The 17,371-nt window shown below is 44.0% G+C and overlaps 1 protein-coding gene across 2 annotated transcripts in view; it reads left to right on the plus strand.

The window, feature by feature from the left end:
- The first annotated feature begins 4,931 nt into the window (after positions 1-4,931).
- Positions 4,932-17,371, plus strand: part of PPP1R16B (protein phosphatase 1 regulatory subunit 16B) — a 67,980-nt gene continuing 55,540 nt past the window's right edge. Inside the window, exon 1 of one of the 2 annotated variants that reach the window (XM_035705837.2) lies at positions 4,932-5,246. In XM_035705837.2, the coding sequence (XP_035561730.1) occupies positions 4,997-5,246 (250 nt within the window). In that variant the 5' untranslated portion in view covers positions 4,932-4,996. The remainder of the gene's footprint in view (positions 5,247-17,371) is intronic. The other variant, XM_035705836.2, reaches the window with a different exon arrangement.

A 17,371-nucleotide genomic window follows, 5' to 3' on the forward strand; every position in this document is an offset into this window, starting at 1 on the left:
TGGGGAGGCGTTGTCCTCACCTCGCTCCAGGGGGGCTGGGCAACTGCCCTTAATTCCTTTCTCCCAGAGCAAACTGCCCGAGCCAAGGAGGGCATTGCGGTGAATGCCTTCTGTCTGCCTAGGGCCTGTTACCCTGGGGCCCAGGGAGGGAGTACTGCCCTGGGAAGCAGACCTGTGGTTTGAGCAACTGCTCAGTCCCCGTATTCTTGGAGCATGTTACCTTATGCCTCTGTTTTGTCATCCATCCAATGGTCAGAGACTGTGCCTGTCTTCCACCCTGCTATACCCCTAGCCCTTAGTACAGTCCTGGCACGTGATAGATGCCCAATAAACATCTGTCAGATGAAATAATGAGTTCATATGAGCGCTTCTCTTATAGAATTGCCACTGAGGATCAGTAGCCAGGTGGATTTCCCCAATGCCAATCAATTACAATTTTTGCCAACATTAAATCCCATCATTATTTCTTTTTTTTTGGCTATCACCTTGCTAGTTTTCCACTGATGTAGGTTTATTTAAAAAGGAAATTTTATATCACCACCACAAGCAAACAGTAACTGTGAAAACAAATCCACAGAAAGCAAAATGATGTTTTTGCATTCTATCCCAAAAGCCATCGCTTGCCCAAGGCTGTGAGCTTGAAGCCTGCCTTCTCTTTGTTTATGAGGGAGACTGACATGGTTATAAGGATGGGATGTTTAAGGACTGTTAGTACCCAACTGACACTTTCTTCTAGGGAAAATCCGATAGATTAAAAAAGAAGTGAAGAACATAACTTGCTCTGTGATTTCATGTTATGGTAGATCTTGTTGCATGCTTTTGAAAATTCCCTTGGAGTGGGTTCTCTTTCCACACTTAAGGAAACACTTGGCCGAGATGACGGCTGAGGAGTCCTTAGAAAAGGATTAAGGGCTTTAATTAACATGGTAAGTGATTGGTATGCTTATTCTTATCTTTGGTCTTGGCAGGGTTTGGGTACCTCCCACTTAGTAGGTGATCAGTAAACAGTGGTGCAAAAAGGAGTAACTGAATACAGAATGTTAGGGCCAAAAGCCATCTTACACAATACTCAGGCCAACCTGGCAAAAGTGGAAACAATGTTCTCCAGCGAGCAATGGAAAATCTGCCACCACTTGAGACCACAAGCGTCTTGCAGAATTGCTTGCTGGGCTGCTCTGGAGGATGGGTGTCTGTCTTCCAGGTACACAGACTGCTCCCTCTTCAATGGGGAGATACATAGACTCTCTTCTCTTTCTTTCCGGACCTTTGGAAATCACTGTCTGGTTCTGCCTCAGACAGGACTCGAGAACTCAGGTGACCGACGACAGGAGCTAGCAAGTGATGCCAATTAGTGAAGGAGGTCGAGTGGGGTAATGGGGGGGGGGGGTACTGTCCCCACCTGAACGGGACAGTCCTGCTCCCTATCTGCAGATTGTTGCCACATGAGCCCGGTGTGGCCAGGTGCTGAGATGGCCTAAGAAAACCTGAAAATCTGATTTTGGATATTAAAGCTTCAAGTTTTAAATGTTAGCAATAACATTACAGTATTATAAAAACATGATGTGGTCCAAAACCCAACCGACGAACCAGCTAAACTTGATGTGATGATGTGGACCAGGGGGCTTCCTGGTTAAGTCTGGCCCCAAGCCACAAACTGCTCACCACTGCCTCCAAAGAATTCTGTTTTCTGGGCTGAGCAGCCTCATCCTCCTCAAGCTGTTTGTGGGTATGGGTTCCTAGAATTCCCTCCATGGTGATCAGTCCTTCTGCCAGCCTTTGAACATTGGCAAGCTCCCTCTCAGCCCATGACTGTCCTTTACATCTGGCAAACTCCTATTCACCATTTAGGATTCAAATCAGTTGTCCCCTACTCTGGAGAGCTTTAATCATGGCCTCAGACAGACTGGCCCTTCCATGTAGGGTAAATTGCTTAATCTCTCTGGGCCTCAATTTCCTTATCTGGGAAATGGGGATGATGATAGTACCTACTTAGATTGTCAAGAGGATTCAAAGAATTTGTAGATCCACTGATAGACAGACAGACTGGGGTTTCCTAGAAGGCACAGCTAGTCCCTGATCCATCTGTGAATCAGGCCTTGTCACAGAGCAGGGGTTCGTTTTTTAAAAAATTTTATTTAGTTATTCATGAGACACACACACAGAGAGAGAGAGAGGCAGAGACATAGAGGGAGAAGCAGGCTCCATGTGGGAGCCTAATGTGGGACTCCATCCCAGGACCTCAGGATCACGACCTGAGCCAAAGGCAGGTGCTCAACCGCTGAGCCACCCAGGTGTCCCAGAGCAGGTGTTCATTAAATGTTAGATCACTTGAGGAAGTGGGGAGAAGTAAATATATGACCCACTAGCTCCCAGTGAGGTCTGACCATCACAGTATGATGTGGTTGTGAATTCGATTCTTCCGAACTCCTTACTTTTTAAAAAGACAACCAAACATCTGTCTAAATGGCCAAAATGCAAACGTAGTGACAACACCAAATGCTAACAGAAACTGGATCATTCATACATTGCTGGTGGGAACAAAAAATGGTACAGTCACTCTGGAAAACAGAATTTGACAGTTTTTTTTTTTTATAAAACTAATCATATAATTACTAAATGATCCAGCAGTTGTACTCTTGGGCATTTACTCCAAAGGCGTGAAAGCTTATATTTACATGAAGCCTGCGCATAAATATAATAGCCCACACTGGAAACAGCCCGGACATTCTTCAGTGAGTGAATGGTTAAGCAAACTGTGGTATATCCACACAGTGGAATACTATGCAGCAAGAAAGAGGAATGGACTAGGGATACACTCAACAACTTGGATGAATCTCAAGGCACTGATGCTGAGTGAAAAAGTCAATCGCAAAAGGTGACCAACTGTCTGATTCTATTTATGTAACATTTTTGAAGTGACATAATTTTAGAGATGGGGATCAGTTGATTGTCAAGGGCAAGGACCCGAATGCTTTGAGATGGGGGTTAGGGAATCCTTGTGTGGTGGAACTGTTTGTGTCTTGACTGTGGTGGTGGACACATGAACCTACACATATGATGAGATTGTGTAAAACTAAGTAACACACATACAAAGGAGTACCTGTAAAACCAGAGAATTTGGAGTAGACTGATAGGTTGTATCAATATCAGGTTCCTGGTTATGATATTGACTATAGTTTTGCAGGATGTTATCATTGGGATAAACTAGGTAAAGGTTGCATATTATTTGCTACAACTGCGGGTGAATCTACCATTATCGCAAAATAAAAAGTTTAATTGATTAATTTAAAAAGCATTGCAAGGTATCCACAACAAAACAAAATAAAAAGCAACTAAAGGCTTGTTTTTTTGATGAGCCTTGCCTTCGGCTTATGTTTACTTTTGACGTCAGATTCTCTCAGACCCTGAGGACCTTTGCCCTCTGAGCATGGCCAAGCCAACCCCTTCCCCATTTGCTTGTCAACCCTCCAGTCTCAGAGCTGGGAGGGACCTGAGGAACAATCTGACCCAACCTGAGCTCCCAGGGGTCCGGGCTAAGACTGAATCCTGGTTGTTAACCCCTGGAGGATGGACAGTCCAGGGGTGAAGCAGGGAACCCATAAGATCAGCAATGACTTCTTGAAGCCCAGGACTGTCCTGACCCCTCTGGATCAGCAGCCATTTCCACATTACCCAAAGGCAGATCTGTATCAGTCTTCCTCTCTCTTGTCCAACACCCCGCAACTCTCCACCAGCCTTGCCTGTGGGCTCCCAGATGGGCTGTGTTTACATGTCCCTGCTCTTCTCCCTTCAAGCTGTTTCTCTCTGCTATTAGGTATATAACTTTTTTGGTCAGCTCTTTTTATTCCTGTCAATTCTGGGAGGTGGAGAAAAAAATTTTACAGGTGGGAAAACAGGCTTAAAGTGGTTCAAGTAATTGTTCTAAGACTCTTCCCCCGTGTGTCTGAGAGCACATAGGGTCTGTGCTGAATGAAGATAGGGACCAGTTGGCACCAGATTGAAATTTTATTGACTTCATGTCTTCCAGGAATCTAGGAGAGCACAAAGTGTGATTTAAAAAAATTTTTTTAAGGTAATCCAAAGAGGAAAACTTCAACTAAGATTTTATAGGTCCTAGTAGTTTAGCAATTACCAAACTTTTTGGTCTTAGGACTCCTTTATACTCTTTTTTTTTTAAAGATTTTATTTATTTGTTCATGAGAGATACAGAGAGAGAAAGAAAGGCAGAAACGTAGGCAGAGGGAGAAGCAGCCTCCATGCAGAGAGCCCCATGTAGAATTTGATCCTGGGATTTCCAGGATCATGCTCTGAGTCAAAGGCAGATGCTTGACCGCTGAGCCACACGGGCGTCCCCTCCTTTATACTCTTAAAATGAAGGATGCCCAAGAGCTTTTGTTTATGTGGATGATATCTGTCAATATTTACCATGTAATAAATTAATACTGAGAAATAATTTAAAATATGGTATTAATTCCTTTAAAAATAACAGTAAATCCCGTATATGACAATATAACAAGCCCCTGATATGTTATACCAATATAACAACCTTATATGGAATAACAATGTAAGCCCCCCCAGTTAATAATTATGTGGCAGGATGGAGGTGTTAGCTAAGGCTACCGTGGCAACCGTACTGCAATAGGTAAGTTTATCAGATCAACACTTTGTACGCCTGAGGCTTACCCAATGTTATAGGTCCATTCTATCTCAATAAAAAAGAGAAAGAAAGAGAAAGAAAAGAAAGAAAGAAAGAAAGAAAGAAAGAAAGAAAGAAAGAAAGAAAGAAAGAAAGAAAGAAAAAGAAAATGTAATAGCTAAAGCAAGTGTTTGGAACACGGGGCGAGTGTCACCCACAGATGGGGGTTTTGAGCCTGACCGTGTGTGCATCTGTGTCTCTCTCCCCGCACAGGCCCCACCATGAGGCCCCAGCCCGGCAGGAGCCCCCGCGCCCCCCTGGCCCCCGGCGCCCCGCGCTAGCCCCCCGCCCGCCAAGGCCATGGCCAGCCACGTGGACCTGCTGACCGAGCTGCAGCTGCTGGAGAAGGTGCCCACGCTGGAGCGGCTGCGCGCTGCCCAGAAGCGCCGGGCCCAGCAGCTGAAGAAGTGGGCCCAGTATGAGCAGGACCTGCAGCACCGCAAGCGCAAGCACGAGCGGAAGCGCAGCGCGGGCGGCCGAAGGAAGAAGGTGTCCTTCGAGGCCAGCGTGGCCCTGCTGGAGGCCTCCCTGAGGAACGACGCCGAGGAAGGTAGGCCCCTCTGCTCCCGATCGTCCGCGGCAGGTGGTCTCCGGTGCCCCCTGCCCCTGCCCTGGGGGGCGGGGAGGGTGCCGGCTGGGCCTGGCCCTGTCCCCATCCCCATCCCTGGTCCAGGTGGCCCCCGCGCGTCCTAGGAAGGAAAGGTGCATCCCCAGGCGGGGCTCTGAATCGATCTTCGCCTTTTTTTTTTTTTTTTTTAAATAAAAACCCCAGCCTTTGGCTAATGAACACTAATTTTCCTTGCCGCCAATGAGTGTCCACCGACATCCCACTTCCTGCGCATTACTCTTCTAGATGTGGTGGACAAATTGGTTCCGGTCTTGCACCTCCAAGAGCTCACTGCTCAGAGGAGCTGGCATTTCTTAGGCCCCGGCTCTGTGCCAGACCAGCCGCGCTGGTCGCTGAGTGTGCTGTTGGGTCTTCTGGGCCTTGGCAGCGGATCTGGAGGGTGTAGAGTGTGGTTAGTAGCGCAGGCCTGCTCTTAGACTGCCCTCCCTTAGGAAACCGGTGTGTCGGTTATTCCCAGTGTGGTTCTGGCCAGTAGGCAAGTCCCTTGGGCTCCCTGTACCTTAGTTTCCTCCCCTGTAAAATGGGGATAGACAGTAGCATCCACCTCAGGGGCTTGCTGTGAGTATTAAATTAGGTAATACCCCTGGGCAGCCGGGGTGGCTCAGTGGTTTAGTGCTGCCTTTAGCCCAGGGTGTGGTCCTGGAGACCCAGGATCAAGTCCCACGTCGGGCTCCCTGCATGGAGCCTGCTTCTCCCTCTGCCTGTGTGTCTGCCTCTCTCTCTCTGTGTCTCTCATGAATAAATAAATTGAATCTTTAAAAAAAAATTAGGTAGTACCCCTAAGTTATTGGACATGCCTGGTCCCTCCTACCGTGTGAGTGTGTTTTACTTTATTATATTATTACTGTATTTTATTTCATTATATTTATAGAATGAATATTTTTATATACATATTTGTATATATAACGTTTGTATAACATTTATATATATGTAATTGTTTATATTAGAGCATCCATAAAGTTTTGAAACAGAAGAATGTATATGCAATGTTGCCTAGGACATTTTACTCTATTAAAGTGAATTAATAAATAAACAGGAGCACATATACACACTCAAAATCTGTTTCCAGATTTTATGGATACCCAGTACTTGTTACATTTTATTCAATTATGTTATTATATGTTTCTCAATCTAGATCTATGATACCCCAAAGGCAGGCATAATAAGCACCCATTTTACAAATGGGGAAACTGAGACCCAGAGAGGTTCAGAACCTTGACCAAGGTGGCAGAGCTGGGACCAGAAGCCACAAGATCCAAGCTCTTGTCACTGACCTCATGGCCTTGTAGGTTTGTTTCCTGTTATGGGAATGGTTATGGGATGGAGGATCCATGATTTGACCAAAGCTCCCTTCTCTGAGCATGCTCTGGGGGGGTCTGAGGTTTGAGTATGTGTCCTGTGTTCCCCTCAGCAGTCTCCAGTCCCCTCCCTGTATAGGAGTCCTTCCTGGCTGTCCCCGGAGAGGCCTGGCTAGCCGTGTTTGCAGGGTCCCTCTGGCCTCCTGCCTCCGCACACCCTCCAGACATGCGGTGCTAATGCAGTCGTTGAGAGAGAGATGGCACTTACTGCACTAGAGGGTGTTGGGTTTTATGCACATTGCTCCTCAGGGTCTAGCTGCCTCTGAGAAGCACGGTTCCCCTTCTGCCCTGGTTACGGAGAGCTCTGGGAACTGAGCAGAACCGTTCCCAGAACTACTCAGCTGGAAACAGCGCAGCTGAGAGCCTGGGGTGAGCGGCCCCCCGGGAGAGGCAAGCAGTGTCGGGCTCGGGGGCCGGCCCTGCGAGACTCCTTCCCACAGGAGACTTGCTGGGTGACGTGCAGACCCAGCCCGCTCAGTGGGCGGCACATCAGTGATGTCTAATTTGGGTCGTGGGCGGCGGTTCATCAGCTCTTCTTTTGCCACTCATCTTTTCCTCCCTCCTTCCCTGACAAAGCCCGGTTCCCCTCCCTGAAGGGACTCTGAGCTGGCTGACAGCTGCTCCGGAACATCGGCGCCTCCCCAGCCCCAGCGTGGGCCCCACACCCTCACAGCCTCCCACACGTGCTGGTGAGAGGGGGTGCCGGGTGGGGCCAGGACCGCAGGCCCCCTCGGCCTTGGCGTGGGACCTAGAGTGGCTTGTTTCATCCCCCCGGGTCCAGTTTCTTAATCCGTAAGATGGAGTTTTGCACCTTGTCTTTAAGGGGCGTGGCAAGAATTAGACAAGACCCCAAAGGTGATAGCTCTTTGAGAAGTGACCCTGAATGCTGCATCAGAATGGTGACCATTTTAGCACACTTTTCATATGTATTTTTTTTTTTTTTACAGACTTTGTTTTTAAGAGCCCAAATATACACACACACATTCTCTGATGAGGGACTTAATCCCAGGACCCCGGGATCATGACCTGAGCCAAAGGCAGATGCTCAACCACTGAGCCACGCAGGCGCCCCGGGTGGTGACCTTTTTAACACCCTTTTCCTATGAATTTTTTTTTTTTTTGGACAGACTTTGTTTTTTAAGTGCTCCAATATACACAAACACATCTTGTGAAAATCAACACAGAAGCGTACAGAGTAAAAAGTCACTCCCTCCATGCCTTCTTTCTATTTGATGTGTTTCCTTCCAGGCATTTTTCTTATTTGCCTGTGTTTTTGTCAACTTGAAGAAACAGAGAGTCTAGCTGGAGTTTTTAATTTTTGTTTTGTTTTTACATAAGTGATGACATGCTGGATGCAATGTTCTGCAGTTTTTTTTTTTTTCCTTCACCCAACAGTAGATCTTGGAGGTGTTTTCATGCCAGTACCATGGAGTAATACAGCTGTGGTCTTCTCTTTAAGTGCTGTGTAGTATTCCATAGTATGGATGCAGCAGAGATTATGAACTAGTTCCTCAGTGATGGGCATGAAGTTTTTTTTTTTTTAAAGATTTTTATTTATTTATTCATGAGAGACACACACAGAGAGACAGAGAGAGAGAGAGGCAGAGACACAGGCAGAGGGAGAAGCAGGCTCCATGCAGGCAGCCCGATGTGGGACTTGATCCTGGATCTCCAGGATCACGCCCTGGGCTGAAGGCAGCGCTAAACCGCTGAGCCACCTGGGCTGCCCGGCATGGAGGTTTTTTCAGTAGTTTTGCTTTTGCCCAAATGAACCTTTTGTGCACACAGGTAGATACAGATGTGGGAAAATGGAAGTGTTGGATGCTAGGGTACGTGTATTAAATTTGAATGAGAAAGGTGCTGCCCCCCTCAGCTGGTCCCTGGCTCAGGACAGCCAAGTGAGGGTGGAGGGCCAGAGCACTGTGTGCTGTGCGGGGTGGGTAGGGGGGAGGTCCCCCTGTAGTCCACAGGTGGCTGGGTTTGGGCAGGGTGTGAAGCTCCCATCAGTGAGCAGGCAGTGTGGCCGGGCTTCGCTCAGCTCCCTGGCAGCATGACAGCCCGCTGCTCCCAGCTGGCGGGGATGGTTTCTGTGTGCTGGCGGAGCTGGTGTTGGGGAGGCTGCAGGGGCGTTAGCTCGCAGCGGGATGGGAATGGGGGTGGCAGCTCCCCCGCTCCCTTGAGCTCACAGCAGTGGCTGAGTCAACCTCCTCCACCTGCCAGGGCAATGTGAGTCGACCCAGAGAAAGGCAGAGCTGGAGAGGGACTCATTGTATTTCCTTCTCTGGCTCTGCGTTGTCTTCGCGCTGACATCCGGGCACCAGGGTCCCTCTTTGGCCTTGGACCTGCCTGAACCCCACCCTCTGTGCCCACTGCCGAGCATCAGCCCATGCTCCAGCCATCTCCAGCTCCGACTGCCTCCCACATGCTCTGCGTTCTCCTACCTCCCTGCCTTGGTATATGCAGTTTCCTCTGTCTGGAACACTCTTTCTCCTGACTCCTATAACCCTAGGGGTTGGATCTTGAGTGACCTTCTTGGGGAGCTATCTGCGAGCCTTTTCTGCACCCCACCCCATCACTAGTTAGAGCAATAACTCAGGACACAGCTGACGTTTACCGAGAGGCAGTGCAGTGTCGTGGGGAGGAGCACGGACTCCAGAGTTAGTTCTCCAGGATTCAAATCCCAGCTCTGCCATGTACTAGCTGTGCAACCTTGGGAAAGTTACCAGACTTCTTAGGGCCTCAGTTTCCCCATCTGTGAAAATGAGGATAGGATAATACAGCTGCCTCAGAAAGTTGCTGTGGGGTTAAATTGAGTTTATGGATTTGGAGTGGTATGGGAAGGAGTAGATTTAAGTGCTAGAAATCGTTGCTATTTTGCATTATCTATGATCTACACTTACATAATTTGTTACTAGTGTACACACAAATTATCTTTACTGTTATTTATTGAATGCTTACTTTGTATCAAAAGTTACTTCCTTTAATCCTCACTACAACCCTCTGAAGTAGAGAGTCAAAACTCATTTTTCAAAACCAGCTCTGTTGGCGTTTCGTTTACATATCCCAAAATTTGCCCACTTTAAGTGTGCAATCCAATGATCTTCAGTAAATTTACAGAGCTGTACACCCATCACCACAACCCAGTTTTTGAAGGTTCGGTCACCCCCCAAGGAAACTTTATGCCCATTTGTAGTCATTCCTGGTTCCCACCCCACCCCCATCCCTAGCAACCACTAATCTGTTTTCTGCCTCCATACCTTTGCATTTTCTGGAATGTTCCACTTACATGGGTTCATCCAATATTTTGTGATTGACCTCTTTCATTTAGAATAATGTTTCCCAAGTGCGTTCAGGTTGTGGCATGTGTCAGGACTTCATTTCTTTTATTGCCCTATAGTATTCCATTGTATAGATATGCCACATTTTGTTTATCCATTCACATTTGGATTGCTTCCATTTTGGGTTATGATGATTAATGCTGCTAAGAACATTTGTATGCAAGTCTTTGTGTGGACATATGTTTTTATTTCTCCTGGGTGGTTACTTAGGAATGGAATTGCTGGGTCATATGGCAAATTTGTGTTTAACATTTAGGAACCTAACCTGTTTTCCAAAATAGCTACACCATTTTGTATTCTCAAACCTCATTTTACAGATAAAGACATCAAAGTTCTGAGAGTCTATGCCACCTGCCAAAAATCTCACAGGTTTTTGGTGTCAAGCCTGGGACTCAAACCCACATCTGATGTCTCCAAAGCCTGTGCCTGTGCCTGTGCTCCCTACAGGGAGCCTGATGTGGGACTCGATCCTGGAACTCCAGGATCATGCTCTGAGCTGAAGGCAAACGCCCAACTGCTGTGCCACCCAGGTGTCCCCAAAGCCTGTGCTTTTAACTGCCAGGCAGTCCTGGCACCTCCTGCTTTTGATTTTCCCTAGGAAATAAGAGAGCCACTCACTTGTGGTTCTGATATGTGTCTCTTGGGGCCTGAAAGGCTCACTGCTTCTATTAGCCTTTTAGGCCCTTGGTACGGGGGAGGGGAGGGTGATGCCCCCTCATCCTGAGCTGTAACCTCTTTCCACAGCCAGCCTTGGTTCAAATCAACAACATTTGTTAAGTTGTCAGGGCTTCTGTTCTTTCAGAACGTGCAGGGTTTTCTTTATGGAAACTGTTCACATTCCCAAAAAAGTTTGAGTGATTCTTCTATAGCCTAATTTTAACTCTTCAACTGTTATTCTCATGGTAAAGTTTTTCAAACTTTTTTTTTAAGCAGTGGAAACTTTTCTGTATGTGAAATTATGCAGAAACTCAGTATGTAAAAAGAGTGAAAGAGCTATTCTGGCTGAGGCTGTATAGGGTGGGGGCTGTGGCTACTGGACCCTCACTCACCACCCACCCTGCAGAACACAGGTGCATGGCAGTCACGGGGGCTCTGTATGTCGTGCTTAAACCGTCAACTCATCCAAAGGAAACATAGGTCTGACTTCTGCTTTTGATGATTTTGAAAAGGGAAGTTTCTTTTCTCTTAGTTATAAAAATCATTCATCCTTGTTGTAGAAAGTTGCTAAAATACAGAAAAAAAAACCATTAAGAAAATAAAATCACAGGCACCCCCCCTTGAACAGCAACAGCTACTGATAATATTTTGGTCTTCTATTACTCAAGGTCCTAGTAGGAAAGAAATGGTGCCCTCACATGGGGTAATTTGAGAAAAGTTTAATAAAAGGCTAGTTTCCAAAGAGCTTAGGGCAATAGTCCTCAACATTTTTGGTCTCAGGGCCCCTTTATATGATTAAAAACGGAGAACTCTTTTTTTAAAAGATTTTATTTATTTATTCATGAGAGACACAGAGAGAGGCATAGATATAGGCAGAGGGAGAAGCAGGCTCCCTGAGGGGAGCCTGATGTAGGACTAGATCCCAGGACCCCAGGGTCATGACCTGAGCCAAAGGCAGATGCTCAACCACTGGGCCATCCAGGTGCCCCCAAAACTGAGAACTCTTAAGAGCTTTTGTTTAACTGGGTTCTTTATTGATATTTATCATATTAGGCTGAGGAATTAAAATAAATATGTACTCTTAAAACATAAAAATAAAACTATTATCTGTTGTATTAGTTATCTATTGCTGCATAGTGGATGGGCTCAACATTTAGCAACTTAAAACAATAGACATTTATTGTCTCACACAATTTCTGTGGGTCAAGAATCCAGGGGCAACTTGGTCTGGGTGGCCGTAGCTCAGGATGTCTCCTAAGGTTGCAATCACCTCATGGTTTAATGGGGCTGGAGTATCCGCCTCCAAGATGACATAGTCAACGTGGCTCTTGACTAGGAGGCCTCAGATTCTTGCCATATGAGCCTCTTCATAGGCCCACTTGAGTGTCTTCTGAACATGGTGGCCGGCTTTCTTCAGAGCGAGTGATCCAAGAGATAGAGTAAGGACGAAACCACGATGCTTTTTATGACCTAGACTTTCAAGTCATATATCATCACTTCTGACATATTCTGTTTGTTAGAAGTGATTCACTAAGTCTAGCTCACACTCAGAGGAATTAGGCTCCACCTCTGGAAGGGAGGAGAATTTGTGGGCCTGTTCTAAAACTGCCTGCATGGTAATATAAATATTTTTATGAAAATACTAATATTTTTCAAAACAAAAAAAAATAGAGTGGTTTTGTTTTATACTTTTGTAAATCTTTAGGAGGTTGGGCTTAAAAGAAGATAGCTGGATTCTCTTATCTGCTTCTGCGTTCAATATGTTGCGATATGTTATTTTGGTTAAAGTAAATGAAGAAACTCTTAACTCACATAGATAATGTCGCTGGAAAAGAGAGGAATGTTTTAATTGCCTTTTCAGATAATTGTGGATATTCTTTGATATTGCAACCAGATTCAACAGATGGTAGCTTCTTAAAGATTAATCCCAACGTGGAATCCGAAACCATATTGATTTTTAGCTTTTTTTACTTTGTTACATTAAAATCTATTGGTGGTCTTGCATTTTGAAAGGTTCTTTTAGCCATGCCTACTTTTAAAAAAGTGATGTATTATCTGTTAGAAAAATACTAGTTCACTTTTTAAAAATATTGTGCCCAAAACACAAACAACAAAAGGAAAAATAAACAAGTGGGACTGTATCAAACCAATAGCTTCTGCACAGCGAAAGGAACAGTCAGCAAAAAAAAAACTATAGGGTGGGAGAAAGTATTTGCAAACTGTATATCAGATAGGGGGTTAATGTCCAAAATATATAAGGAATTCATACAGCTCAATAGCAAAAAAACAAATGATCCAATTAAAAATGGGCAGAGTACCTGATGATGTTTTCCCAAAGAAGACATACAGCGGGCCAACAGGTATATGAAAAGATGCTCAACATCACCAATAATTAGAGAAATGCAGATCAAAGCCACAGTGAATTATCTATCACCTCATTTAGGACATGGAAGAAACTTGATGGCTTCTTTCCTGTAGTAATAGCAAGGTAGATGGAGCAAAGAACGAAAACCAAGAGAAAACCCTGGGATGCCTCAGTAGCTACATGTTGAGCCAAGAAGAGAAGACCAACAATCACCTGCCAGCATGGAAGAAAGACTACTAGGGCGATGTGGCATGTCAGAAGCCTAGGGAAGGAGACATTTTTAGAACAAAGGTCTGTCAGCTGAGCCAAATGTGGCTTAGAGGTGGACGGTTTTATATTGTCTTTTTTTTTTATATTGTCTTAATATAGTCTTTGCAAAAGAGATTTTTTAAAGATATGATGAATATTTAATATATGTAAATATCTTTACTATCATTAATGTCTTTGTAATTTATACTGTCCCTGCTTCTGTGGTTTATATTTTCTTGCCATATCTGTGAAATGGTTTGTTTTTTTTTTGAAATGTTTTTTTTTTTGTATATTTTTTTATTGGAGTTCAATTTGCCAACATATAGCACTTGTCGGGATGAGCAAAAGAGATTTTTTTTTAAATTTTTATTTTATTTATTTTTTAATAAAATAATTTTTATTGGTGTTCAATTTACCAACATGCAGAATAACACCCAGTGCTCATCCCGTCAAGTGTCCCCCTCAGTGTGAGCAAAAGAGATTTTTTTTTTAAAAGAGATTTTTAATGACGACTTCCTAGTCCCCTGTCTGAATGTACCATTATTACATAATGTACCATTATTTACATAACCACTCCCCTATGATTGGATTTTCAGGTTGTTCCCCATTTTTGCTACTGCAAATTATGCCACGGTGATTATCACTGTATTTGGTTACAGCTTTGATTATTTACTTGGGTAGATTCCTCAAGGCTAATAAACATCTGCAAGCAAGGCTTTGGCAGAAACTGCTTATCCCTCCCATCCTGTGTGCCAGGCCCACCTCACCTCTGCCTTGCTCATCGACACTTCTCGATGACACAGAAGGCATACCTTTGCTGATAGATTCAATATATGAAAGATAATCTTGTTGTCTTAATTTACATATAACGAAGAAGCTTAGGGTTGAATACCTATTCATAATCTTGCTGGGCATTCATTTCTTTATTTCTCTGAGTTGTCAATTGTTTTGGTCCATTTTTTCTATTAGTTTCTTTTTCTTATTGATTTCAATGAGTGGGTAATATTTGCATGAGAGAAAGGGAGGAGGAGAGACAGAGCATGAAAATGCAGAGGAGTATGTGGGTTATTGTCATGTATGGTGCACATGCTCTCTGCAGAGTGTGTGTGCGTACGTGCTGTATGTGTCTGTCTACTTTACCATTCTGTTTATAGATCATTTTTATGTAGTTAAATTTAATGATACTCTCTTTTCTCCTCCTTCATTATTTTGTCCTTTGCTTTTATCCCTCTAAAACAGGAGCCACAAACCTATGACTTGGAGGCCAAATCTTGTCACCCTCTGCTTTTGTAAATAAAGCTTTATTGGAATACAGCCACACCTAATCATTTATCTATGGCTGCCTTTACACTGCAGCAACAGGGTTGGGTAGTTCATCAAAGATGAAAATATTTACTCTTGCCCTTTACAGAAAAAGTTTGCTGACCTTTGCTCCAAAGTGTCTCCTCATCTGGTGATGCATATTAACCTACATGCTCTTCTAGATTTTTGTGGCCTTATGTAAATAAATTAAACATGTAGTTCTTCTGGAATTCACTTTAGCGTGAGGTAGTCAATGAAAATCTGTCTATCTCCATTTTGTTTCCGAAGCATTTTCAGTTGTCCTGTCTCTTTCTCTCCCTGTGAGCTTGCGATGCCATGCTCATCCTCTCGAGCCTCATCTGAGAAGAAGGGTAACTTTCTGAGCTGTTTATTGTGTTCCCACAATCTGTTTCTCTGCCAGTTCCACACTGTTTTGATCCCAGCTTTCTACTGTGGCTTAATGTATGATAGAATGAGTCCTTCCTCAAATTGCTCTTCTTCTACAAATGTTTTTGGTTATTTTCAGCTGTTCACGTAATACTTAAGAACTTTTGGTCAGGTTTCCCTCCAGAGCTCAAAAATAGATTCCTCCGAAATTGATTAATATTATAAATGGGTGTAGAGTTTTGGTTTTACAAGATGACAAGAATTCTAGAGATGGATGGCAATGGAGGTTGGACAGCTATCATCATTATGAACATATTTAATACCACTGAACAGTACTCTTAAAAGTAATTAAGATGGTAAGTTTATGTGTATTTTATCACAATAAAAAAATGAAAAAAAAAAAAAAAAAAACCCCACCAAAGCCACCCCCAGGAATTTAGCCAGGGATTGAAGGGAAGGGAAAAAGGTAAGTTATTGTCTCACGGGTATAGAGCTTCAGTTTGGAAAAGATTAAAAAAGCTGTAGATGGATGGTGGTGATGGTTGCACAACAGTGTAATTGTACTTAGTGCCACTGAACTAACTGTACAGTAAAAAGTGGCTAATATGATAAATTGTATCTCCTGTATATTTTACCACAATTTTAAAAAAGATTTTATTTATTTATTCATGAGAGACACAGAAAGAGGCAGAGACACAGGCAGAGGGAGGAGAAGCAGGCTGCATGCAGGGAGCCCAATGTGGGACTCGATCCCAGGAATCCGGGATCACACCCTGAGCCAAAGGCAGACGCTCAACCGCTGAGCCACCCAGGCATCCCTTTTACCACAATTTAAAAATTAATTTGGGCCAAACTAATATCCTTGTCATGAGCTTTTCTAAGCAGGCAAATGATACATGTCTCTACTGGGCAAGTATTCCTTTATGTCCTTTGGGAAAACTAGAGGGGTTTTGTTGTTGTTTTCCTGTAGGGTTTTTTTTGTTATTGTTGTTTAGTTTTGTTTTGTTTTACCATATAAGTTCTGTTTATTTCTTGAAAAGAAGGCTTTTAGTTTTCATATATTAATTTTGTAGAAAGCCATTTTATGGTCTCATTTTTTTCAGTAGGTTCTTTTGGGTCTTTCGTGTAGAAAGTAACATTATTTGCAGATGATAAGGTTGTCTGCTCATTCTAGTGTCATGCCCATAGCCTATCCTCCCACCTCTTCTCTCTAGGCTAACAACTCCGGTTCCTTTTCCTGACTTTTATAAGATGTGACTTTGAAATTCGTAAACATGCTTTCCTTTTTCTATAGCTTTCCTAAAGCCTGGCCTGGCTCCCCCTAGGGTGAATGGAACTGTCAGTTTCCTCATTCTGGTTGAGTTTGTCTATTAGTATGGCCCAAATTTCCATTGGCTTTTTGGGCAGCCACTGTTGACTCACCTGGAGTTTATAGGAAATTAAAACCCCCAAGTGGGTGTCCTGTTAGTGAACTTACATCTTTCCCAGCCTCTTCTTATGCAAGCGATTAAAAAAACAAAAAAAAACCCAAACGACTGTTTGTGAAGTATGTTCTTCATACGGAAAAGGGCACAACTGGTTCCACTTTCACGTGTCGCATATGCCTACGTAACCAGTACTCACTCGGATTGAGAAACAGAACATCACTGGCCCCCCAGAAGCCTTCCTGGACACACAGGTGATTTTCAGCACTGAACTTGAGACACTAAATTTATCTTGTCGAATTTTGAGCCCATTATCCACCTGCTCAAATAATTTGGACTTTGAATGATGTAGTGAGATTTCTGTATTACCACGGCCAGGAAATCCAACTCAAACTAACCTAAGCACATGTGGATATGGGGGGCTACCAAGAAGTGTCTCCAAGTAGATCACTGTGAAGTTACTCCTCCCAAAACACATGGCCTGACACTTGGAGATATGTTGTGCCTGCCCCAACAGAAATTGGGATGTGGTTACCAGAAGGAGGGACAATTGGTGATGGGCAGGCCATGATTAAATATGACCATCTCAGATGAAATATTCATCAGCAGTTTCTATTCCGTGCCATTCACAGATGCAATCGACATTTGCCTTTTACTCCAGAGTTGCTCAGTAGAACTTTTTCTGATGATGGAAATGCACTGTCCATTATGGTAGTTGCTAATCACATGTGGATCTTGAGCACATAAAATGTGACTAGGAGACTAAGGAACTGAAGTTTTTATTTTACTTAATTAAAATCATTTAAGTAGTCACCTGTGACTAGTTAGAGGCACTGTATCAGAAAACACAGTCCTGAATCCTATCCAAATACCTGATAAAAATGTTGAATCTGTTCACTGAAAGAGCCTCTGAGTTCTTTGGCCAAAGACAGAGCCTAGGGCACAACCCCAAAGGCCCCTCTATATT

Source organism: Canis lupus, chromosome 24 (genome assembly GCF_003254725.2).
Source record: "Canis lupus dingo isolate Sandy chromosome 24, ASM325472v2, whole genome shotgun sequence".
NCBI lineage: Eukaryota > Metazoa > Chordata > Mammalia > Carnivora > Canidae > Canis > Canis lupus.